This window comes from Chiloscyllium plagiosum, unplaced genomic scaffold (genome assembly GCF_037043375.1).
Source record: "Chiloscyllium plagiosum isolate Xiang-an unplaced genomic scaffold, Cpla_swu_hap1 HiC_scaffold_2, whole genome shotgun sequence".
In the NCBI taxonomy this organism is placed as follows: domain Eukaryota; kingdom Metazoa; phylum Chordata; class Chondrichthyes; order Orectolobiformes; family Hemiscylliidae; genus Chiloscyllium; species Chiloscyllium plagiosum.
The window spans coordinates 102,224,125-102,249,022 of record NW_028270140.1 but is presented as its reverse complement, the minus strand read 5'-3'; the positions used below and the strand labels follow the sequence as shown (position 1 = coordinate 102,249,022).

At 40.8% G+C, this 24,898-nt stretch overlaps 1 protein-coding gene across 15 annotated transcripts in view; it reads right to left on the bottom strand.

Moving 5' to 3' along the window:
* Positions 1-24,898, bottom strand: part of mctp1a (multiple C2 domains, transmembrane 1a) — a 643,540-nt gene that overhangs the window by 358,556 nt on the left and 260,086 nt on the right. For all 15 annotated transcript variants that reach the window (XM_087999145.1, XM_087999160.1, XM_087999167.1 and 12 more), the window contains 3 exons: positions 22,168-22,310; positions 6,082-6,161; positions 3,454-3,565 (listed from right to left, as the gene is read on the bottom strand). In XM_087999145.1, the coding sequence (XP_087855271.1) occupies positions 3,454-3,565; positions 6,082-6,161; positions 22,168-22,310 (335 nt within the window). The remainder of the gene's footprint in view (positions 1-3,453; positions 3,566-6,081; positions 6,162-22,167; positions 22,311-24,898) is intronic.

Below are 24,898 nucleotides of genomic sequence, written 5' to 3'. Positions count from 1 at the left end.
CGATATGCAGAGTATTTCTTAAATGATAAGAGGTTGCAAAGTGTAGAGGTACAAAGGGATATCTTTGTCAATAACTAATGGAAGGCCAATGTGCAGATGCATTAAGTTATTAGGAAGCATAATGGAGTGTTAGCCTTTAGCACAACAGAGTGTGAGTACAGGAGCAATGAAGTCTTCCTTCAGTTGCTTAGGAGCTTGGTAAGACTACATCTATGTGTATGCTTGATCTTTTTATCACAGGAAAAAATAATTCTGCCTTAGTGAGAGTGCAACAAAGGTTCATCAGACTTGTTTCCAGATTGGAAGGAATGTCTGATAAAGAAACACTGGACAAACTGGGCCTGCATTCTCCAGAGTTTCAAAGAATGTGAGGTGATCTCATTAAAATCTACAAAATACCTGAATGTATAGATGGGCTAGATGCAGGTAAGATGTTTCCCTAGATTGGGGAGTCTAAAGCCACGGGTACAATTTAAAAATAAGGCAGGCACCACTTAGATCTGAGATGGGAAGAAATTATTTTACTCAGAAATTAGTGACTCTCTGGAATTCTCTCCAAAAGAGAGCTGTGGAGGCTCATTCTTTCAGTATATTTAAGGCAGAGATTGATAGATTTCCAATTACCAGGAATCTACACGGTTGTAGGATGGAGTGAGTAAAAGGCATTGAAATGTTTGTCCAGCCATGGTTGTACTTCTGAATACTTTGAAGTGTATGGTAAAATAGGGCAAAGTCAGTATGGTTTCAACAAGGGGTGGTCATGCCTGACAAATCTGCTAGACTTCTTTGAGGAAGTAATGAGCAGGTTAGACCAAGGAAAGCCAATGGATGTTATCTACCTCGACTTCAAGAAGGCCTTTGACAAGGTGCTACACAGGATGCTGCTGAGTAAGATAGGGTCCATGGAGTTAGAGGAAGGTGCAAGCATAGATAGAAGATTGGTTATCTGGCAGAAAGCAGAGAGTGGGGATAAAAGGGCCTTTCTCAGACTGGCAGCCGGTGACGACTGGTGTTCCGCAAGGCTCAGTGTTGCGACCACAACTTTTCACTTTATGCATTAAAGATCTAGATGAAGGAACTTCGGGCATTCTGGCTACATTTGCAGACAAGACAAAGATAGGTGGAGAGGTAGGTAGTATTTAGGAGACAGGGAGACAGCAGAATGATTTGGCCAGGTTAGGAGACTGGGTAAAGAAGTGGCACATGGAGTGCGACATGAGAAAGTGTGAGTTCATGCACTTTGGTAAGAAGAATAGAAGCATGGACTACTTTCTAAATGGGGAGAAAATTCTGAAGTCTGAAGTGCAAAGTGATTTGGGAGTTCTAGTCCAGGATTCTCTCAAGGTAAACTTGCAGGTTGAGTCAGTAGTTAGGAAGGCAAATGCAACATTGGCATTTATTTTAAGGACTTGAAGATAAAAGCAGGGATGTATTTCTGAGGCTCTATAATGCTCTAGTCAGACCACATTTGGAGTACAATTTTGGGCTCCATAGCTCAGGAAGGATGGACTGGCCCGAAGCGGGTTCAGAGGATGTTCACGAGAATGCTCCCAGGAATGAAAAGCTTAACACTTGAGGAACGTTTTGAGGACTCTGGGTCGAGACTCGATGAAGTTTAGAAGGATGAGAGGAGATGTAATTGAAACTTCCAGAACACTGAATGGCCTGGACAGTGTGAACTTTTGGAAGATGCTTGCATTGGTAGGAGAGACTAGGACCCGAGGGCACAGACTGAGAGTAAAGGGTAGAATTGAGATAAGGAGAAATGTCTTCAGCCAGAGAGTGGTGAATCTATGGAATTCATTGCCACAGAAGGTTGTAGAGGCCAGGTCATTGAGTATAGTTAAGATGGAGATAGATAGGTTCTTGATCGTCAAAGGGATCAAGGGTTATGGGAAGAAAGCAGGTGAATGGGGTTGAGAAACTTATCAGCCATGATTGAATGGCGGAGTAGATTCCTGGCTGAACGGCCTAATTTCTGCTCCTATGTCTTATGGTCTTACAATATTGGACAGCAGGGCAGGTTTGACAGGCTGAATGGCCTATTCCAGTTCCTATTTTCCCATGATAGAACCATTTTGTAATTTCAGATTCTATTTATGAATTTTCAATTTCATCCTAATGTGAATGTACAATGTACTATTTTGACAATTAAGATATGAAAGGATCTTGATTTTGGCTATCTGTTTAAGTTATTCCAGGGAAAAGTCATTCCGTTTCTATTTGACTTTCTTTGTCCTTATGCATTCCTTTACTGTATGCCATTTATTTTCACAAACTAAACGATGGACAACAAAATAGCTTGATAACTATTCACACAATAACATTCAAAAATCTTTCCCTGTAAAGATGTTGTCACATTGCCCTAGGATCATAGCCTTGAAAACATTGAACTCCAGAAGGTTCTCATATATGTTTCATGGAATTTGCACAAATTTGTGGCGCAGTCACTTCCCAAGTCTTTCTTCAGTTCAAATGGTCTTAAAAATAGTAACACAACAGAGCAAAGCAAATTTCACAAAAAACAAAGACTAACAGAGCAAACATGAAATTTATCTTCAGCTAGGACGACCTGAATAACTCGCTTAGGTACTGATATTAATTTGACTTGGGTGTCACTCTGTATTCATGGAATTCAAGAATGCAATTGTCTTCTCTTAAACACTGTCTAAAAATATGTCCCTTTGTGCAAGAAGCAGCAAACAGCAGAAATCTTCCAGTGTCCGAATTATTGGAAATATACGGAATCTCCAATGCATTGACTCTTTGAGAATTACCCAGGAAATTTGAACTTCTGACAGGTGAGTCCCTAGCTCCCTGAGATGCTCCATAAATCTCTCCAACTCTTTAGATTTCAAAGACAGTTGTAATTTTTTTCCCTGGATAGTTATCTAAGAAATACTAGAAATAAAATTCCTGGTATACCTCCAGGATAACCACAAATTGAACCCCTAACTACCTAAAATACTGACACCCACTTCACTACCCAATTCCCTAGCCACCTGACTCCCTCACTCTGATCACTCAACTCCAATTCTGAGTCCAACTCTCCTGACAATCTGGAACTGAAAAACTTTCCTAATCCAAACCACCAAGCCAGTTCACCTGCCCTGCCATTGTATGTAGATACCACCCTACTCACCTGCACCCTTGTAATCCAGCAAAATGCCACTCTACCTTTTCTATCTGCCATCCTATTCAGCTGCCACCCTGCCACTCAACCCATTTAAGTCACCCAACTACTCACCTTATCCTCCCTACTCAGTTACACACCAATGCATTGAGCCAATGATATTTACACCTTATGTTCCACAGTAGTTTCCTTCGCTGTAATTAAACAACTGGGTCCCTCCATTTTAATGAAAACTTACAGAAAGGCTAATACATTTACAGCTGGAAGAATGTTATTTGTTAATTGTTTCCACATTTTGAAGAATAAAATTATAAACTTACAGTCTCTCTTGGATCAGTTTCTCTGTAAACCAATGTAACAGTCATCAACAGGTACCCTAGTATTTGAACAGGACAGCTTGGGTCCTTCAGATTTAAAATGACGTCAATTGGCCTGGAAAAAAACAAAAGTTGGATACATTGTAATTAAGAAGATCAGACAAAGTTCACAAAATCCTACAAAAAGATTGGTATTTGGTTAAACTTTAAATAAAAAATACTTGTTATTGATGATTTCTTGACATCTCTGTATACTTCTGTTTATATTCTCCTAAAGTGGCACAAAAATTGTTTCACCACAATTTAAGGAGAAATATTTATGGTCATTTGGTAATACAAAATGTGAGTAATGTTGAGAAAAGTACCTTTTATCCAAGTTTTTCAACTTGTACATATTGGGACATTTTGCAAGAAATACAAATTCAAGGGCAAAACAAATATTTTACTGCATGAGAAGAAACGCCGATAGATTGGTTAGTGGACTCTGATTAGCAGAGCTGTTGCCATGGAGAATGCTGATTAATTAATGTTGATTGACAGTTAAGAAACAGTCTTTTTAAAATTATGAACCAGATAGTCTTATATGTAGCTTCAAGTGTGTAAGTACAATACACTGAGAGCCCAAGCAATAGCACTAAATTGGGTGTCAGCATAATTCCTTACGCATTCAGGGTTATCCAGCAAATGTGGATCGTAGAATCACATCTAATATCAAGGACAATATTGCAAATTTCAGAAATGCTGACTAATTGGGTATGTTCATATCTTGTTTGGTACAAACAGCTGAAGGGACATACTGTTGATATGACCTGCCAATCTTTTGGAAACATGCTTACCTACAAGGCATCCCCTGGCTGCAGTGTGTACTGATGTACTAAGGATAAATTGAAATCATATCTCCTTTTTGCTGAAAAAAGCCACTAAGTAGGACAGAGGAACAAAATTGTGGTGGGAATACCATCATCTTCAGGTTTCCCTTCAAATAACATGCCATTCTGACATCCTGGCCTATGTCATTGCTCTTTCATTGTTAAGGACATTGTGAGATTTCCAAATGAACACCATCGTGAGATCAGCAGCATCATAAAGACTTCAGTAATTAAAGAAGGAAGCCCACTCCCATCATTTTCATTGAGAAACTAAGGATGGATAATGAACATGGCCTTGATAGTGATGCCAGAGAACACCTAGTGTTTTAAAATTATTAATTTTCTCACTTTTTGCATCTGGTACCAATAGGTAGTAAGAATGTTCAATATATCGGCCCGAATACTCTGAAGGATTGTAATCACATTCGGATTATCACTCAATCATATTTCTTTCCATTAGCAATGAGCTCCACGTTTCAAGCCAGGAATCCTAATCCTACTCCTTCATAAATGTGGATCAGACATAAAATGAACATGGTTCTCAGGTAGTGCAGATAGTTGGGGAAGTTAAACCACTCCCTCTCTAGCAGCATTCAGTCTACTGTGTTCTGAGATTTAAGCGTCAGTGGCATGGCCAGACAGCTACTGTGTTAAGGTAGGTAAGGTAAGTCTGGGGCTTAGGGTGCCAAGTGGAGAGGTTATCAGGTTGCCAGGTGAGTAGAGGTGTAGTTAAGTAGGTAGGGTGTCAGGTAAGAAGGATGGAAGGGTGGCAGGTAAATGCTTGGAGTGTACCATGGGGTTAGTACTGGTGGAGGTGACGTTGGGACTGGCAATGGCCAAGGCGTCTGGTATCAAAGCCAGCAGTGGGTGAGAGTTGTTCAGTTGGATGGCAGTGGTGTAGGATAATGTCAGGGATGGAAGGTGAGGGAATGTGTGTCAGATTTCACGGGTTCATGTTGGGGGGGAAGGAAGTTATTCGTGACAACAGGTGTTCAGGTCAGTGGTAGGAGAATGGAGGAGCTGACAGACAGGAGGGGTGAGGAGGGGCTGAAAGTGTAGTTCAAGCGTCTAGTCAGGAAATGGTTTTCAGGGGTTGGAGGGTTATAAGAGATGGGGGGAGGCATAGTTCGAGCTGCGTGTGGTATGTTGGAAGTTTAATAGTTATAGGAGTTCAACTGGGTTTTATTGTCATTTGTTTCCTGGGTAAGTATTACCTTAATGGAAGCAAAAGTTACTAAATTCTCTGATGATAAGGAGCTATTTTGTCAGGTTTTAGATGTCGGGAGAACTACCAATCAGAACCTTCAATTTCCTCAGACTTTTCCTGTTCCCACTCCAGGAGTAGTGTGGTGGAGGCAGATTCAATCATGGCTTTCAAAAGCAAATTGGATCATTATCCACAGACGAAAATGTGCTCAGTTACGGGGTGAGGCAGGGAAGTGGCACTAGGTGATTTGCTCCTTCGACAGTCTTGAGACATTTGAGAGAAGTTCAAAATGCTATATGCTGTAACCATTCTGTGATTCTGAGATTATTCTGATGGAAAGATTGACTGATATCCAGAGGAAAATATAGAAGAGACTGCATGTTATCTAAGCTCTTAAATAAGTTGGCACACCAACATGAATTAATCCTAGCAGAAAATGATCTACATGAATGAACAAATCCATTTTGACTTTCTTCTCCATACAGAGTGCTGATTACACAAATGAACAGGATACAACTAAATAAAATTATGATGATTGTTTTTAAAATTTGTTACCTGTTTAATTCCAAGTTAGTCAGATCCAGGTAGGCTGAGCCCATGAAGTCATCTTGTAATGCAAAGTCATAATCAAACACCTAAAAGGAAGAACCCATGGTTAAAATTTGATGCTAACAAGTTATAAGAAAAATAAAACATGATGACTTTGTGTTTCCACTCAGTTGTGTTGTTTTTTTCAATGCAATTTGCTCAATACTAGTGTAATTAGCACAAGGGATTGCAGATCGTTTGCATTCATTTTAAAAGCCACCAATAAAACTCAAAATAGTCTTAAGGTAAATTTAATTGTAAGCATTTGCAGCACTTTGTGGAGCCTCCACAAATTAAGGTGGATCTGTGGGCCATAATCATACTGTTTGTTTTGAATGACTTCATTTTTAAAAAATTTATTAAGACACAAAGTACTATACAAAGTACCAATACAACTAGAAAATAGCCCTATACATTATCTAAAATTCACTTGTACTAATTTTAAATTGGGTTACTAACAGGTTTTGAACTAAAATCATCCCCCTTTCCTGAAAAGCAGTTCACAGCTGCATGAATAAACAAGTTACAATCCATCATCTTAAATAGCACAGTGTTGGTTGAGGTCAGATTTTTCATTCAGTGTTATGCAAATAAAGTTGGAACAGAAATTTGGAATAATAAATAACACACTTCTGTCCCTATCACAGCTCTGAAACAGCCCCTAGTGCAAACCACAAATGATATCATATGCTATGACACTCAAATAAAAGCAAAATACAGTGGATGCTGGAAATCTGAAACAAACACAGAGAATTCTGATGAAACTCTGCAGATCTGGCAGCACGGATGGAGAGAGAAACAGTTAATGTTTTGAGTCCGGTATTCTTAAGACTTGGAGTTTATGACAATACTGGCAAGGTCAGAACTCAGATTGAAACCTGGCTTGATAGTTCATAAGTTTTATTTTTACAGAGTTTGGTTACTAGGAGAAAGTAAGAACTGCTGATGCTGGAAATCAGAGTCGTGAGTGTGGTGCTGGAAAAGCACAGCATGTCAGGCAGCATCCGAGGAGCAGGAGAATCAATGTTTTGGGTATTAGCCCTTCATCAGGAATTATGCCGTGATGAAGGGCTTATGCCTGAAATGTCGATTCTCCTGCTCCTCGATGATGCCTGACTTGCTGTGCTTTTCCAGCATCACACTCTTGATATAGTTTGGTTACTATCATGATCAGCCACTGAGCATACTTGCAAGAGGCTGTTAGTGTTCTTTTAATAAAAGAATACAGGCTTTTTTCACACAACAGAGAGAAGCAAAGCTAAAGATGTCAATTCATAAAGTCTTAATATAAATAGCCAAAAAAACCCAGCTTTTTCCTCAACAATACCATTCTAGTTGTCACACTGAATTATCGATCCAAACTTAAACTGTTTAATTTCTTACTCAACTGACAAGGTTGCAAGATTTCCTTTTGGAAATTTTATATGCATTCACCAGATGTGATTCTCTCTGTTTCTTTCTCTTCACAATCCACATGGATATCATTGACTTTTCCAAACTGAATTTCAAGAAAATCTTTGAATGCTTAAATTGTGAAAATGGATTTAAGACTTCTTTCTAGGTCTGAAAACCTGGACTGTCACAAACTAAATTCCCTTCCCTTCTGGTATGGAAGTATTCTCAACTGAAAGTGTGCCCTGGTATATTAAAAGTTTAACATTGTAAACATTCCATCAACTTTCCAGGTGGTTTATCTCGACATTTAGCTTAAGTTACGTGCTTTCTTGGAAATTATAGTTGAACTCACAGTTCAAAAATGACCTCTTATAAAGGTCACCTTCACAGTACTAAAATCAAAACCAATTTACTTCTACTAACAATCCAAATTGCCACATGATAATAACATTTTATAAAGCCTTTTTTATAGATTCCACACATAAGTACAGAACACCTAATTTTACTTCCCTTCCAACTGCCTCAACTATTCCAATGCCTCTTGGTCAGCAGATGAGGATACATTTTCTGCATCGATTATCAGGGCAGCACAGTGGCACAGTGGGTAGCACTGCTGCCTCACAGCGCCAGAGACCCAGGTTCAATTCCTGCCTCAGGCAACTGTGTGTGTGGAGTTTGCACATTCTCCCCGTGTCTGCGTGGGTTTCCTCAGGGTGCTCTGGTTTTCTCCCATGGTTCAAAAGAAAATGAGCAGGTTAGGTGAATTGGCCATGCTAAATTGCCCGTAGTGTTAGGTGAAGGGGTAAATGTAAGGGAATGGGTCTGGGTGGGTTTTTCATCGGAGGGTCGGTGTGGACTTGTTGGGCCGAAGGGCCTGTTTTCACACTGTAAGTAATCTAATCTATAGCAAAAAGTGCAACCATTGCCTTTGATACAGAATCTGATCCCATGTCATTGATTTCATTCCCCTAGCATAGCACTGGCTGGGGTTTGCGTACTGCCACTGGGCATATTTTGTATAGAGTGTTTGGTGGTAGTAAGGATGCCCAGCACACGTATTTCGTAGCCAACTTTGAAGTATAAGAGACCATAAGAGCATATGACATAGGAGCAGAAAATAGGCCATTCAGCCCATCAGATCTGGTCCACCATTCAATCATGGCTGATAAGTTTCTCAAGGAGGAGAAAGTGAGGACAGCAGGTGCTGGAGTATCAGAGTTGAGAGTGTGGCGCTGGAAAAGCACAGCAGGTCAGGCAGCATCCGAGGAGCAGGATAATCGACGTTTCAGGCATAAGCCCTTCTCAGGAATGAGGTTAATCAGCCGCATTCAATTCTCCTGCTCCTCAGATGCTGCCTGACCTGCTGTGTTTTTCCAGCACTACATTCTTGACTCGGATAAGTTTCTCAACCCCATTCTCCTGTTTTTTCCCTGTAACCCTTGATCCCTTGATACTCAAGATCCTATCTAGCTCAGTCTTAAATATCTTCAATAACATGGCCTCCACAGCCTTCTGTGGCAGTGAATTCCATATATTCACTGTTGTCTGGCTGAAGAAGTTTCTCCTTATTTCTGTTCTAAAAGATCTTCTCTTTATTCTAAGACTGTGCCCTCTGGTCCCAGTCTCTCCTATCAATGGAAACATCATCCCAATATCTAATCTGTCCAGGCCATTCAGTGTTCTGTATGGTTCAATTAGATCCCACCCCCCTTCATCCTTCTAACTTCATCATTGTTTGCTGCTATAACCCTCACTGCTGGTTGTGTCATCTTGAGAATCAACAATTCCACATTTTCCTGGTTACTCTTCTATCATCCACAAACGTCAGATTATTCAAAACTACCACACATGTTACAAGTTCAATAGCAAGTCCCATTCACTCATCACTCCACTGGTCTCTGACTTTTACTGGCTTCCAGTCCAGTCCATCTACACCTTGATTTATATTATTTCACCATGTGTCTAATCCCTTCATCAGCTTGTCCTTTCCTATCTCTCCAGCCCTATAACTCTTTGGGAACGTTGCATTCCTCTGCCCAGTGGCCTCTTGATCATCCCCCAACTTCACTGCTTCATCACCGACAATCACGACTTTGAGCTCTGAAATTCCCTCCCTGGTTTCCTCCACTGAGTTATTGTTTACCTGCACTATTCTGTTTTCAATGTAAGTCCTGACTTAGCCTGTCCACAGTCTCCTGTTCGTGCCCCCTCCCCCAATTGCATCCAGTCTCTTTATAGTAAGGAATGACAATGACATGTCTGACAAGTTCCCTCTGCCGTGAAGGGGCAGGGAAGAAGGCAGTGATGCCAGTTACTGATAGGGAACTCTTTACACACAATGTATAATTCCTATCTGTAATTAAAACTGAAATTCAAGTCTGCCAAACAGAGTTGGTCCAGAGGTTCTCAATAACATAGAAAGCCACCAGAGAAAGCTGACAGATTACTCACCAGGCACAGTTGAGGGAATAACTGATTTGGAATTCTCAATGAGTTCCTATTGCCTAACAGTCAAAGATTTAAATCAAAATCAATTCTACGCTTTATGACATCTTAAGCAAAGCTTGAAGTACTGTGTGACTGGCCAATGTTCTGTCCATCATTGTCTGCAGCCAACGTGACCACCAAAGTGTTGCTTGCCGAATGATTGTGTCTGTGACTTGACATGACTGTGTACTTGTAATATAAATGATAATACTGTAAACAACGTGAATTTATCTTTAAAATATAGAGATACAAAACCTTACAAGGCATCCACCAGATGTCAAATGAATGCTTTTGTTGAATGACTAAAAGCAGACTAAATTCAAAATAGCAGACTGCCCGATGTGTAACCTCATCTAGAAATACAAAATGAGATACTTATAATTTAAAAGTATATCACAGGGAAATCCTGCATAAATAACTCCATTTTGAATAAACAATGATTCAAAGTTAATATAGTAGCCATTTGCTTTGAATGTGATAAGACAAGCTACGAGACACCATTGTGACAGAATTCCATGAATGACACCATTCAAGAGGGGAGGTTCTCAACAGGGAGTTAGAAAAAGGCAAACTAGTTCAGACTGCTGTAATGAACCAGGCAAAAGTGAGGACTGCAGATACTGGAAACCAGAGTGTAGATCAGAGTGGTGCTGGAAAAGCATAGCAGGTCAGGCAGCATCCAAGGAGCAGGAGAATCGACGTTTCGGGCATGAGTCCTTCTTCAGGAGCATCCCAGGAGCAGGAATATTGATGTTTTGGGCAAAAGCCCTTCACCAGTAATGAACCAGGCTACCAATGGTCACAAACTACAGTGCCTTAAAAGAGAAAGCAAAAGGAACCTTCACGTCATCCCCGAGCATATTCTGCTCAGTCTGTCCGTGAAAGAAAAGCTGCCACTGTTCAGCTGCAATCGTTGTCACTTCTGCTGAATGTTGAGTTCAAGAATTCATTACCTTCAACTCAGAAAGAGAAACCTTCAAGCCAGCCAAGAGTGTAATGATAACACCACACCTGACTTGCATCTTTATAACAGTGCTTTTCTATAATTATTTTGAAATTTTGGCTATACTTTAACGAATAATGTTACCAGCTTGCCTTAGTAGCTTTCAGCAATAATTGTGTGCTAATCTAACCATTGATCTTGTATAAGACTAACGTCTTACTTTTAGTTATTTTTGAAATGGAAGACTCAAAAGAACTAACAAGTGACTAATGAACGATACAAATTTGCAGTTCCAAGACCACTCCTCCAACATGCTTACACATTATTGTGCATTATTTGAAAATTTAGTAAACAACTCATAAAGCAGACTTAGAGTCATAGAGTCATAGAGGTGTACAGCATGGAAACAGACCCTTCGGTTCAACCCATCCATGTTGATCAGATATCCCAACCCAATCTAGTACCACCTGCCAGCACCCGGCCTATATCCCTCCAAACCCTTCTTATTCATATACCCATCCAAATGCCTGTTAAATGTTGCAATTGTACCAGCCTCCACCACTTCCTCTGGCAGCTCATTCCATACACGTACCACCCTCTGTGTGAAAACGTTGCCCTGTAGATCTCTTTTATATCTTTCCCGTCTCACCCTAAAACCTACGCCCTCGAGTTCTGGACTCCCCGACCCTAAGAAATAGACTTTGCCTATTTACCCTATCCATGCCTCTCATAATTTTGTAAACCTCTATAAGGTCACCCCTCAGCCTCCGACGCTCCAGGAAAAACAGCCCCAGCCTGTACAGCCTCTCCCTAGCTCAGATCCTCCAACCCTGGCAACATCCTTGTAAATCTTTTCTGAACTCTTTCAAGTTTCACAACATCTTTCTGATAGGAAGGAGACCAGAATTGCATGCAATATTCCAATAGTGGCCTTACCAATGTCCTGTACAGCCGCAACATGACCTCCCAACTCCTGTACTCAATACTCTGACCAATAAAGGGAAGCATTCCAAATGCCTTCTTCACTATCCTATCTACCTGCGACTCCATTTTCAAGGAACTATGAACCTGCACTCCAAGGTCTCTTTGTTCGGCAACACTCCCTAGGACCTTACCATTAAGTGTATAAGTCCTGCTAAGATTTACTTTCCAAAAATGTAGCACCTCGCATTTATCTGAATTAAACTCCATCTGCCACTTCTCAGCCCATTGGCCCATCTGGTCAAGATCCTGTTGTAATCTGAGGTAACCCGCTTTGCTGTCCATTACTCCTCCAATTTTTGTGTCATCGGCAAACTTACTAACTGTACCTCTTATGCTCGCATCCAAATCATTTATGTAAATGACAAAAAGTCGAGGACCCAACACCGATCCTTGAGGCACTCCACTGGTCACAGTCCTCCAGTTTGAAAAACAACCCTCCACGACCACCCTCTGTTTTCTACCTTTGAGCCAGTTCTGTATCCAAATGGCTAGTTCTCCTTGTATTCCGTGAGATCTAACCTTGCTAATCAGTCTCCCATGGGGAACCTTGTCGAACGCCTTACTGAAGTCTATATAGATCACATCTACCGCTCTATCCTCATCAATCCTCTTTGTTACTTACTCAAAAAACTCAATCTGGTTTGTGAGACATGATTTCCCACGCACAAAGCCATGTTGACTATCCCTAATCAGTCATTGCCTTTCCAAATACATGTACATCCTGTCCCTCAGGATTCCCTCCAACAACTTGCCCACCACCGACATCAGGCTCACTGGTCTATAGTTCCCTGGCTTGTCATTACCACCCTTCTTAACAGTGGCATCACATTAGCCAACCTCCAGTCTTCCTGCACCTCACCTGTGACTATCGATGATACAACTATCTCAGCAAGAGGCCCAGCAATCACTTCTCTAGCTTCCCACAGAGTTCTCGGGTACACCTAATCAGGTCCTGGGGATTTATCCACTTTTACCCATTTCAAGACATCCAGCACTTCCTCCTCTGTGATATGGACATTTTTCAAGAGGTCACCATCTATTTCCCTACAGTCTATATCTTCCATATCCTTTTCTACAGTAAATACTGATGCAAAATACTCATTTAGTATCTCCCTCATTTTCTGCGGCTTCACACAAAGGCCACCTTGCTGATTTTTGAGGGGCCTATTCTCTCCCTAGTTACCCTTTTGTCCTTAATGTATTTGTAAAAACCCTTTGGATTCTCCTTAACTCTATTTGCCAAAGCTATCTCATGTCCCCTTTTTGCCCTCCTAATTTCCCTCTTAAGTATACTCCTACTTCCTTTATACTCTTCTAAGGATTCACACAATCTATCCTGTCTATACCTAACATATGCTTCCTTCGTTTTTTTTAACCAAACCCTCAATTTCTTTAGTCATCCAACATTCCCTAAATCTACCAGCCTTTCCTTTCACCCTAACAGGAATATACTTTCTCTGGATTCTCATTATCTCACTTCTGAAGGCTTCCCATTTTCCAGCCGTCCCTTTACCTGCGAACATCTGCCCCCAATCAGCTTTCGAAAGTTCTTGCCTAATACCATCAGAATTGGCCTTTCTCCAATTTAGAACTTCAACTTTTCGATCTGGTCCATCCTGTTCCATCATTATTTTAAATCTAATAGAATTATGGTCGCTGGCCCCAAAGTGCTCCCCCACTGACACCTCAGTCACCTGCCCTGCCTTATTTCCTAAGAGTAGGTCAAGTTTTGCACCTTCTCTCGTAGGTACATCCACATACTGAATCAGAAAATTGTCTTGTACGCATTTAACAAATTCCTCTCCATCTGAACCCTTAACACTATGGCAATCCCAGTCTATGTTTGGAAAGTTAAAATCCCCTCCCATAACCACCGATTATTCTTACCGATAGCTGAGATCTCCTTATAAGTTTGTTTCTCAATTTCCCTCTGATGATTAGGGGGTCTATAATGCAATCCCAATAAGATGATCATCCCTTTCTTATTTCTCAGTTCCACCCAAATAACTTCCCTGGATATATTTCTGGGAATATCCTCCCTCAGCACAGCTGTAATGCTCTCCCTTATCAAAAATGCCACTCCCCCTTCTTCTCTTGCCTCCTTTTCTATCCTTCCTGTAGCATTTGTATCCTGGAACATTAAGCTGCCAGTCCTGCCCATCCCTGAGCTATGTTGCTGTAATTGCTATGATATCTCAGTCCCATGTTCCTAACCATGCCCTGAGTTCATCTGCCTTCCCTGTTCGGCCCCTTGCATTGAAATAAATGCAGTTTAATTTATTAATCCTACCTTGTCCCTGCCTGCCCTGACTGTTTGACTCGCTTCTGTTCTCAACTGTACCAGTCTCAGATTGATCTCTTTCCTCACTATCTCCCTGGATCCCACCCCACCCCCCCACCTTACTAGTTTAAATCCTCCCGAGCAGCTCTAGCAAATTTCACTGCCAGTATATTAGTCCCCTTCTAATTTAGGTGCAATCTGTCCTTCTTTTACAGGTCACTTATACCCCAAAAGAGATCCCAATGATCCAAAAATGTGAATCCTTCTCCCACACACCAGCTCCTCAGCCATGCATTCATCTGCTCTATCCTCCTATTCCTGCCCTCACTAGCCCTTAGCACTGGGAGTAATCCAGATATTACTACAATCGAGGACCTCCTTTTTAAATTCCTGCCTAACTCTCTGTAATCTCCCTTCAGAATCTCAACCTTTCCCTTCCTATATCATTGGTTCCAATGTGAACAATGACCTCCTGCTGGCCCCTCTCCCCCATGAGAACATTCTGCACCGTCTTTGAAATATCCTTGATCCTGGCACCAGGGAAGCAACACACCATTCTCCTTTTTCGCTGCTGGCCACAGAAATGTCTGTCTGTACCTCTGATTAGAGAATCCCCTAACACAATTGATCTCTTGGAAGATAACGGACCCCTTGTTGCATTCGAGCCAGTCTCAATACCAGAAACTTGGCTGTTTGTGCTATGTTTCCCTAAGAATTCATCACCCCCTACATTTTCCAAAACAGGGGGTTTGAAATGGGTATATCCACAAAAAACTCCTGCACTAGGTGCCTACCTCTCTTACCTTTCCTGGAGTTAACTCATCTATGTGACTGTATCTGAGACTTTCCCCCCCTTCCTATAACTGCCTTGAGGTATTTTTGAGGTATCGGATATAGGAACCAAGAGAGAATATTCATTTTAATCCAGGCTATATGGCCAAGCCATGATATGGACAGTCCCTCCTGTTGCTGCAAGCCCTGCTTTATCGTCTTAAACAGCTGTACAAAGTTAGCTCCATGCAGCTGCCAGAAGCGAGGAGTAATAAAAATTCCTAAATAGAGAAAAGTTTTCTGTGACCATCAAAAGGGAAATTCCATCCTGCCCTCCATCTTCGGTACCTCCACCAACTGTCCCATGGGGATTACTTCTGATTTTGTGAAATTTATCCTATATCCCGAAAAGCTACCGAGTAATTTAATTTTTTGTATTAACTGCGTTATGGACTTTTCTGGGTTAGCTAGAAACAGAAGGACATGATCTGCATTGAAAGTGATTTTGTGATCCCCAATTCCCACCTTTGGTGCCCTTATTTCAGTGTCTTTTCGAATAGCCTCCGCCAGTGGTTCAAGTACCAAGGTGAACAGTAGCAGCGATATGGGATATCCCTGTCGGCTGCCCCTCTCCACATCAAAATTACTCAACCCCATTTGTAATAACAGCCATCTTAGGGGCTTTATATAACACTGCCACCCATCTCGCAAAGGCCTCTCCTAGACCAAAACAATGTAGAACAGCAAAGAGATATGACCATTCCACCCGATCAAAAGCCTTTTCTGCATCTAGGGAGACCACCAAACCTGGAATAGCCCTCTGTTGACATAGTTGCACCATATTCAATACCCCGGCTGATATTATTAGAGGAGCTGTGGCCCCTGATAAAACCCATCTGGTCCTCTTTTATACTAACAGGCAACACCTTCTCCAGTCTCAAAGCCAACACCTTTGATAAAATTTTATTTCATCAAAGGCCTTCCTTTCCTTTATTGCAGCCCCGGAGGAGTCATGAAAAAAACATTATTTTTGAGCCTTTATAAGCCAAAGCCGGCGGATCCTGTCCCAGTCTTCTGGCTGTTTCAATTATTAAATGCTTTTCCTTGTACTGCTGGAGTCACACTAGGACCGGGCAGGGGTGCTGAGCTGGCCTGGACCTGCGCCCGCTCCACACCTACACAGCCTGACTCAATCCCCAGGCCTAGCAGCACCAGGAGCCATCCCTTGAGGAATTCAGTAAGATTTTCTCCTTCCTTCCTGTTCAGATAAGCCCAAAATTCGTAAGGATTTTCTCCGACCTCTATTTTCAAGATCATCTACCTGTTCCTGCAGCACCCAAACCTGGCCTCCTAGAGTTCGAACCTGCCCCTCGGAGCTCTCCGTTGCGGCCTCAGAGCCTGTGGTCCTTTGTTCCACAGCTTCAAAGCGCTGATCCAAGGTCCAGATTTCCTGCTCATGCTTTGCCAGCATGGCAATAATTGGTTCTAGCGCTCCCTCGATCTTTACACAGAGTATTGTAAACTCTGTGAGTGAACTCTGCTGCTCCATTGGACTCAAGGGCATCACCACAGGAGTTGAGGTAACGGCTCCACGTGTGCCCTACATAGTAGGGGAGTGCCCTGCTTACTGCACTCCCCTCAATCCTTTTCCCTTGGATGCCTTCATATCAGCACCAGACCTTCTAACTTTTAATTTAAAGGGGCTCTAGGTACTCTACCAGCTTCAAGCTACCGACTTTCTCCAGGAGTGACTAGGTGGGGGGTGGGGGGTGGTGGTAATAGGAGCCCACCTTGTCCAGGGTATGACACACAGCCTAACACAGCAGACTGTTCAGACTGCTGCCATCTTGAATCTCACAACCTTCCTATGTGCCAGATATGACTCCAACCAGTGGAGAGCTTGCCCCCAATGCCTATTGATTCTGGTTTTGCTAGAGCTCTTTGATGTCACACTCAGTGGAATGTAGCCTTGATACTGTCTGCAGCAAGTGGTAAAGGGATCAATAAGGGAAAATAATCATCTACTTTTCCTTGTCTACACCAATCCACCTGTCGCAGTTTTGTTGGTCTATGATTTGTCACCTCATGGTCCCACCTTCATATTGAGAATATATTCCATTGTTCAGAGAAAAGGTCACTTGACCTGAGACATTAACTTTGATTTTTCTCCTCAGATGCTACCAGGCCTGCTCAGTTTTTCCAGCAATTTCTGTCTTTGTTTCTGATTTATAGCATCTGCAGTTCTTTCAGGGAGTACATTCCACTGTGCTGTGTGGAACCATTACCATGCTAAATGGTACAGCCTTCAAACTGATCTAGCAACTTGAAACTGGACATCTAAGAAGTGTTCTGGGCCATTAAATTCAACCAGAATCTGTAACTTCATGGCCCATCATATCCCTTACTCTATCATTATCCTCAAGCCAGTAGATCAACTTGAGTTCAATGAAGAATGCAGCAAGGCATGCTGGCAGTAGTACCAGCGTACCTAAGAATTAAGTGTCAGCTTGTTGAAGGTGCCACACAGTCTACATTCCAGCAAAAAAAGTAGAAGCAGCATGCAACAGACAGGCTACACAATTGCCCAAGAACAAACCCACAAACAACAGGTCAGATCTAAGCTCTGCAGTCCTGCCACATCCAGTTGGGAATGGTGGTGAACAATGAAACAATTAAAAGGAGTAAGAGGCTCCACAAATATTCCCATCCTCAATGATGCAGGAGCCCTCCCCCTCAGTGCAAAAAATAAGACTAGATGATTTGCATCCACCTTCATCTAGAAGTACCAAGTGGTTGTCAACCTTATCGTGGGGGTCCTGAGAAACACATTTGCCAGTTTTTAACCAAATCAATTCACTCCACATGTCAAGAAATGGCTGAAAGCACTGGAACTGCAAACTGGGTCTTGACAACATATTGGCAATAGTTCAGAGCCCCTAGCCAAACGGTTCCAGTACATTTATAATACTGACATCTACGCAGCAGTGTGGAAAGTTTCCAAGGCCTGTCCTGTACGCAAAAACCAGAACAAATTACTGGACCAGGCCAGTAATTACTCTTGATCACGAGTAAATTAACAGAAGGTGTCATCAACAATATTAATAAGCAGCACTTACTTTGCAATAGCCTGGTCACTAATGTTCAGTTTGAGTTCTGCCCAGGCCATTCATTTTCTGAACACATTACAGCCTTGGTCCAAATTTGGCCAAATGAGTTGAACTCCAAAGGTGATATAAGTATGACCACCTTGATATCAAGACTGTACTCAACTGAGTGTGGCATCAAGGAGCCCTAGCAAATGTAGAGTCAATGAAATAAGTGGAAAGACTCACCACTTATTGGTTTCAGACCTAGCACAAAGGAAGATGATTGTGGTTTTTGAAAATCAATCATCCCAGTCTATGGAGATCCTCAGGGTATTTTCCTAGGGCCAATCAGCTATCTCATCAATGACTTCTTTCCATCAAAAGATCAGAAGTGGGAATGTTTGTGACTCTTCTGATGTTGAAGCAGTTAGTGTCCATATACAGCAAGACCCAAACAACTACATGGGATTGGTGTTGTTTCATATTTGTTGGTCGGTATAGACACGGTGGGCTGAAGAGCCTATTTCTATGCTGTATGTCACTATAACATCCTGGCTTGTCCTGAAATGTGGCAAGTAACATTTGAACCACACAAATGCCAGGCAACAACCACCTTGAACAATGAAGAATCTAACTATTGCTCCTTAACAGTTAACATACCATTACAACAGCTCAAACCCCCGCTATCAACATCCTGGGTGTTACCTTAACTAGAAACTTGACTGAACTGAACCAGCCACATGCTTCTGACCTTAGCTGATGCTATTACTGCTGTTATCCTAAACTGAAACCTGACTTGATAAAAACATGATCTATTTGTTTTGGTTTTAACAAAGTGGTTTCCCACTGCAACAAGCTGAATGCAATGCTGCAGATTTTGCTTTAGCAATATACTGAAGTCTATTAAGAAAATAAATTAAGATAAAATAGAATAAACTGAACCATATAACTCTGACACAAACTCAAAGATTTTTAAACACACAGCAGAAGTGTAATCCCATTAACAAATACAGACAATGCTGGAGAAACTCAGCAGGTCTGGCAGAATTTGAGAAGAGAGAAACAGGTTAAAGGTTTGAATCCTGTATGACTCTTCTTCAGACTCAGTAAGAAATGCTATAGTATAAAAAAAACATTTTTAAAGTAATAGTTTGTTTATAGCTATTTATGCTTTGAACTCAGTTCTATTTTTTACTCACCCTCTATCCCCTAAGCATTTCCTTATCCTATGAAATCTTGAAGATTCACTCACTTCACCCTAGACCAACCCAAAGGTATGCTGCAGGCCTCCGGTCACCACTTCAGTTCTCCAAAAGATTTATCAGGAACCAAATGAAATTTTTCAGCTTCAACACAACTCTTTGATTCTACAATTCATATGAACAATTGACATAACTAATAGTTTTACAACACTTCCTCCAGGCTCCCTGGCCCAATTATAATTTAGGGGCTGGATCACTCCTTTTCAATTCTAACCTCATAGAATTGGTAATCAACTTAATTCATTTACTTTGGTATTGATTAGTAGTTTCTCAATCACGTGTTCCCATCCCACTTATCTATAAACAGAACTTTAATTCCAAAAAGCAGAAGTTTTATTCTGAATTATAATCCATAAATAAATGTTTTGCAGAACTAGTTTAATTGTAGCTTATTTTTCCCTCTTAATCAATCTTTGGTGACTTGGTAAAGGCTGGGGAAACAGCCAACATAAATGACTTTCATGAACTTGCTCAAAAAATTTAATAATAATAAAAATAATCCCAGCCTGTCCCTCCACTTCATCATTTTACATAAACAGTTAAAACCATAAGAGTAAATATATGAACATGTGGAAAAAAACCTCTGAAAAATTTGGTTATGTTACTACAGTCATTTGGTGAAAACGTGTGTTTTTTCAATGCAGATTGGCTTTAACAAGATTGAAGAATTTAGACGGTTATTTGTAGAATGCAAACTTCCTTATCTGTATTGGCTGTAACACAATTCCAGTCCCATTAGTTTGACTGATCAGATTAGATTAGATTTGATTCCCCTACAGTGTGTTAACAGGCCCTTTGGCCCAACAAGTCCACACCGACCCTTTGAAGAGTAACCCATCCAGACCCATTTCCCTCTGACTAATGTACCTAACTGGCGTTGCTATTGCATGATTTTCCTATAACGCGTGATTACACCAGAATGGAATTATCACGTTACAGTAAAACCTTGATTATCCAAACATCAATTATCTGGATTTTGGATTATCCGAATAAGATCTCAAGGTCCCGTAAAAACGGCATTAGGCAACTCAGCATTCAGTTATCAGTTAAACGTTGTTATGGCGTGCATTGCCGGATAACCGAGAAATGCTTGGATAACCGACACTCCTAAATTACCGCTTGTTTTTGGTTATCCCGCCTCGTTCGGATAACGGAGGTTCTATTGTATCTCAGAACTGACTTTAATAAATTCTCCTGGTGTAATAATTACACTGGTCAGCAGGTGGAGTGCATAATCTCAATCATATGACACGATCCTGTTAATGCAGTTCTTATGCTCACTTCTAATATTTTTCATCACCTGACAGAAGTGAAATTTTTATGTTCATCAACATTTTCACTTGTTTTCAGATTTGGAGAATTTGTTAACATTTTTTAAAAAACCCAATAGCTGTCATTTTGTTCAAAAAAGGTAAAAATTCTGGATACTTCAAAAAGAGAATTTTGTTTACTTGGTACATTATTACAGTATCAAGATGCTCCAAAACATTATACAAGTCATTTGGAGGGCAACCTTTGTTGGTACGTTCCTGATGAAGGGCTTATGCCCGAAATGGCAATTCCCTTGCTCCTCGCGTGCTGTCTGACCTACTGTGCTTTTCCATTGCCACACTTTTCGATTTTGCTTATAAGTAGGCAAGTAAGAAATAAAATTTGCACAGTAAAAGGGATTTTGGGGTCCACATTCACAGAATCCCTCATAGTTGCCACCCAAATTGATAGACTTGTTAAGAAGGTGTATGGTGTGTTGGCTTTCATTAGCAGGGGGATTGAGTTTAAGAGCCACGAGGTTATGCTGCAACTCTTGGAATATTGTGTTCAGTTCTGGTTGCCTCATTATAGGAAGGACGTGTAAACTTTAGAGAGGGTACAGAGGAGATTTACCAGGATGTTGTCTGGACTGGAGGGCATGTCTTATGAAGAAAGGTTGAGTGAGCTGGGGCTTGTTTCATTGGAGTGAAGAAAGATGAGAGGTGACTTGATAGAGGTGCACAAGATGATGAGCAGCACAGATAGAGTGGACAGCCAGAGACTTTTTCTTAGGGCAGAAATGGCTGTCACGAGTGGACATAATTTTAAGGTGATTGGAGGAAGTTTAGAGGGAGATGTCAGAGTTCGGTTCTTTACACAAAGGGTGGTGGATGCATGGAATGCACTGCCGGGGGTGGTAGTAGAATCAGATACGTTAGGGACATTTAAACAACTCTTGGATAGGCACATGGATGATAGTAAAATGAAGGGTGTATAGATTAGTTTGATCTTAGAGTAGGATAAAGGGTCAGCACAACATTGAGGGCTGAAGGGATTGTACTGTGCTGTACTGTTCACTGTTCAAAACTAGATCAAGGTTTTTCACCAATTTGGTCAAAACAATTTTTGGATTGATGTAGCAGTTAAAAATATAAGGTTTGAAGATGTCAAAGAGATCCATCCTTGAATTTAGTTGGCTATGTCTGTTTGAGACAAATTATAGAAGTACACAATCTACAGGAAATCCCTTATAATTTCTCTGGGTTCATATGCACTTAACATCAGAAACGTAATCAGATTTTGTGAGGGTGAACTTAACAGGTGACAATGTAAAACCTCAACAATTTAGTAGATAAACTGTGGGACAAACTGATTACCATCCACAAAATGTTGACCACTTTGGATTATACAAGATTAAATTCCATCTGCATGTCACTTTAACTTTCATTCATTGACTTTTGACATAAATGGAAACAAAAATGGGGTGGGGGATTTGCAGTTGCCTGTTTTGCATCATCACCCAAAATCTATTTCATACTTTTGATGTTTTCTTACTTATAATTGCCAAGCATGGATGTTTAGAGATTTACCTACCTTTATATACACAGTTTCTGCAATGTTTTGTATCAGAAGAGAAATGTTTTCATTCCAAACTGGATTGAGGTTCTTATGAATTATTTTACTTCTGTAAACTTCCTTCCTTGCTATTTTGAATTTCACATATGGATCACTTGTTCCTGAAATAGTATTGAGAAAATTCAGTGTGAAAGTATTACTTTGATATTTGAAGATAACAGTTGCAATAATTTAACTGGAAATATATCAACATTGTTTAATATTATCAAAACACTTTGTTAAAAGCTTGACGTTTAGCAGAATATTTAACTATTCTTCATCACATAAGCAATCTATCATTTTTATGATTTGGCAGAGATAATCAGAATACCACATGACAAGCACATCAGGGAATAACAATGTGTGAGATTTTCAGGATCCTTCAGGGTATCTGTATACATTAATCAGGATTTGGAGACGTCGGTGTTGGACTGGGGTGTACAAAGTTAAAAATCAAACAACATCAGGTTATAGTGCAACAGGTTTGATTGGAAGCTCTAGCTTTCGGAGTGCTGCTCCTTCATCAGGTGGTTGTCCACAAAGCTAGCACTTTCAATTAAACCTATTGGACTGTAACCTGGTGTTGTGTGATTTTTAATTTTATACATCAATCAGGTGTTCCAATTGTTGCAAACATTTTTTCAAATATTTTGAGATTCATTACTTTAATTACTTCTACTTAAGCAGTACACTAGGGGAGCAATGGTGGAACGTGTGTGGCAAAGGCTCCCATCGATACCTAAAAATTGTATTTGGGTCCGAGCTGCCCAATTTGGTTTCTGTATTATGGGCAAGCAGGCTGTATTTCTCAGAATCTAACACAAGATGGCAGCAGATAGATCGAAAAAGTAAATTCACTCTAAGTAGATTGTCCAATTTTGAGACTACTTTGTTTGCACTAGGTGGCACAGGTTAAATTTGCTTCACTGCAGGACGAGCTGTTGAAAAGTGCTCAACAGACTGTGTACCTACACTCTCTATCACAATAAGCTGGCGATGAATGCAGGAGGCAAACTGTATAAATTATGGAATTCTTAATGAATCACAGCTTCAACAGCCAGTGGAAGTTTAAACATCACTTCCTCCAGAAACTTCATCTTTAAGTTTAATGTGTATGAAAGGATAATGTGAATGAACAGCATGAATCATATGTGCCTGATATGGAAAATGGGTCTTGAAGGAGGCAAACACCCCCACCATTCCTGCCTGTTGCCCAAGGGTAACTTATCAAACATTCGCCTGGCCCTTTATACTTCTCACCTACCCATACATTGGCTACTTAAAGGCAACAATTGGTGTGACAGACAGCAATATGTTCTCAGCCCTGGCCTAGTCAGCTTGATATAAAACTGTGGACAAGTCAGTGGGAGGGTGATGGGAAGGCCTCCCAGAAAATTTGATGAGCTCCATGACCTGTGAAACCACCTATAGGGAATCACAAAAATCTACCTTTAATGTAATCATTCATGTTGCTCCAAGGCACAGTTACTCCTTGAGTAACCATTGGGATGGCACAGAGGCTCAGTGGATTGCATTGCTGCCATAGAGTGCCAGGGACCTAGGTTCGATTCCAGCCTTGGGCAACTGTCTGTATGGAGTTTGCACATTCTCCTTGTGTCTGCATGGGTTTCTGACTTGTGCTCCCGTTCCCTCCCACAATCCAAAGATGCGCAGCTTAGGTGAATTGGCCATGCTAAATTACCCATAGTGTTCAGGGATGTGTAGGTTAGGGGCATTAATCAGGGTTGCTCCAGTTTCCTCCCACAATCCAAAGATGCACAGCTTAGGTGAATTGGCCATGCTAAATTACCCATAGTGTTCAGGGATATGTAGGTTAGGGGCATTAGTCAGGGGTAAATGTAGGGTTGGGAAATGGGTTTGGGTGGGATACTCTTCGGAGGGTTGGTGTGGACTTGTTGGACCAAAAGGCCTGTTTCCACACTGTAGGGGTTCTACGATGCTATGAATTTAAATTATTTCTGGTCAGTGCATCACATGATATTAAGTTACACCTTAAACCATTCATTGGACTCACCAACCAAGTAGTGTCAATGTGGCAAAAAATATGCATAATCAGAAAAAATATATTTGTAAGTTATATTTTTAGAAAGAACAGATAATAAAATTATTTGATTATCTGTCAAAAATAACCCTCTTTAACTGTAACTTTATGGCCAGAGAATGCTATTAATGCAGTTGACTCTCAACTAATTAAATGCTTTCATCTGATATTACAGGCTTCATTAATTCACCTTAACAATCTTTGCTTGCTCAATGTACTAATATGTGATTATCTCATTTCCTAATAACTATTGTTATACATGCATTTTATGCATCAACTCAGTTTAGTTTCACCACAAGATGGCGTAACACTCCTTTCACTTCACAATGAAAACATAGGCCAATACAAAGAGTTGAGAGGTAGGTTTGTAGTTTGCTGGTGAGGATAAAGAAATGTAAACACAATCATGGAAGGGTCAAAGGGTGTTCAAAATATCAGACTGAACCTTACTTTTTCTGGCTAAGTTTGAATTACACTGAGTTTCTTGAAGAGTTTGTTATCACAAGACCTAGTGATTTCCATCACTGTTTCTTATCAAGCTGGGCGTATTAATTACCATCCTCTCCCTATGGTATCTGTCTCGTAGAGTTAACAGCCCAACTTACCATGTGCCCTTCCATGAACAACAAGCCGCTCACCGTATTGCAA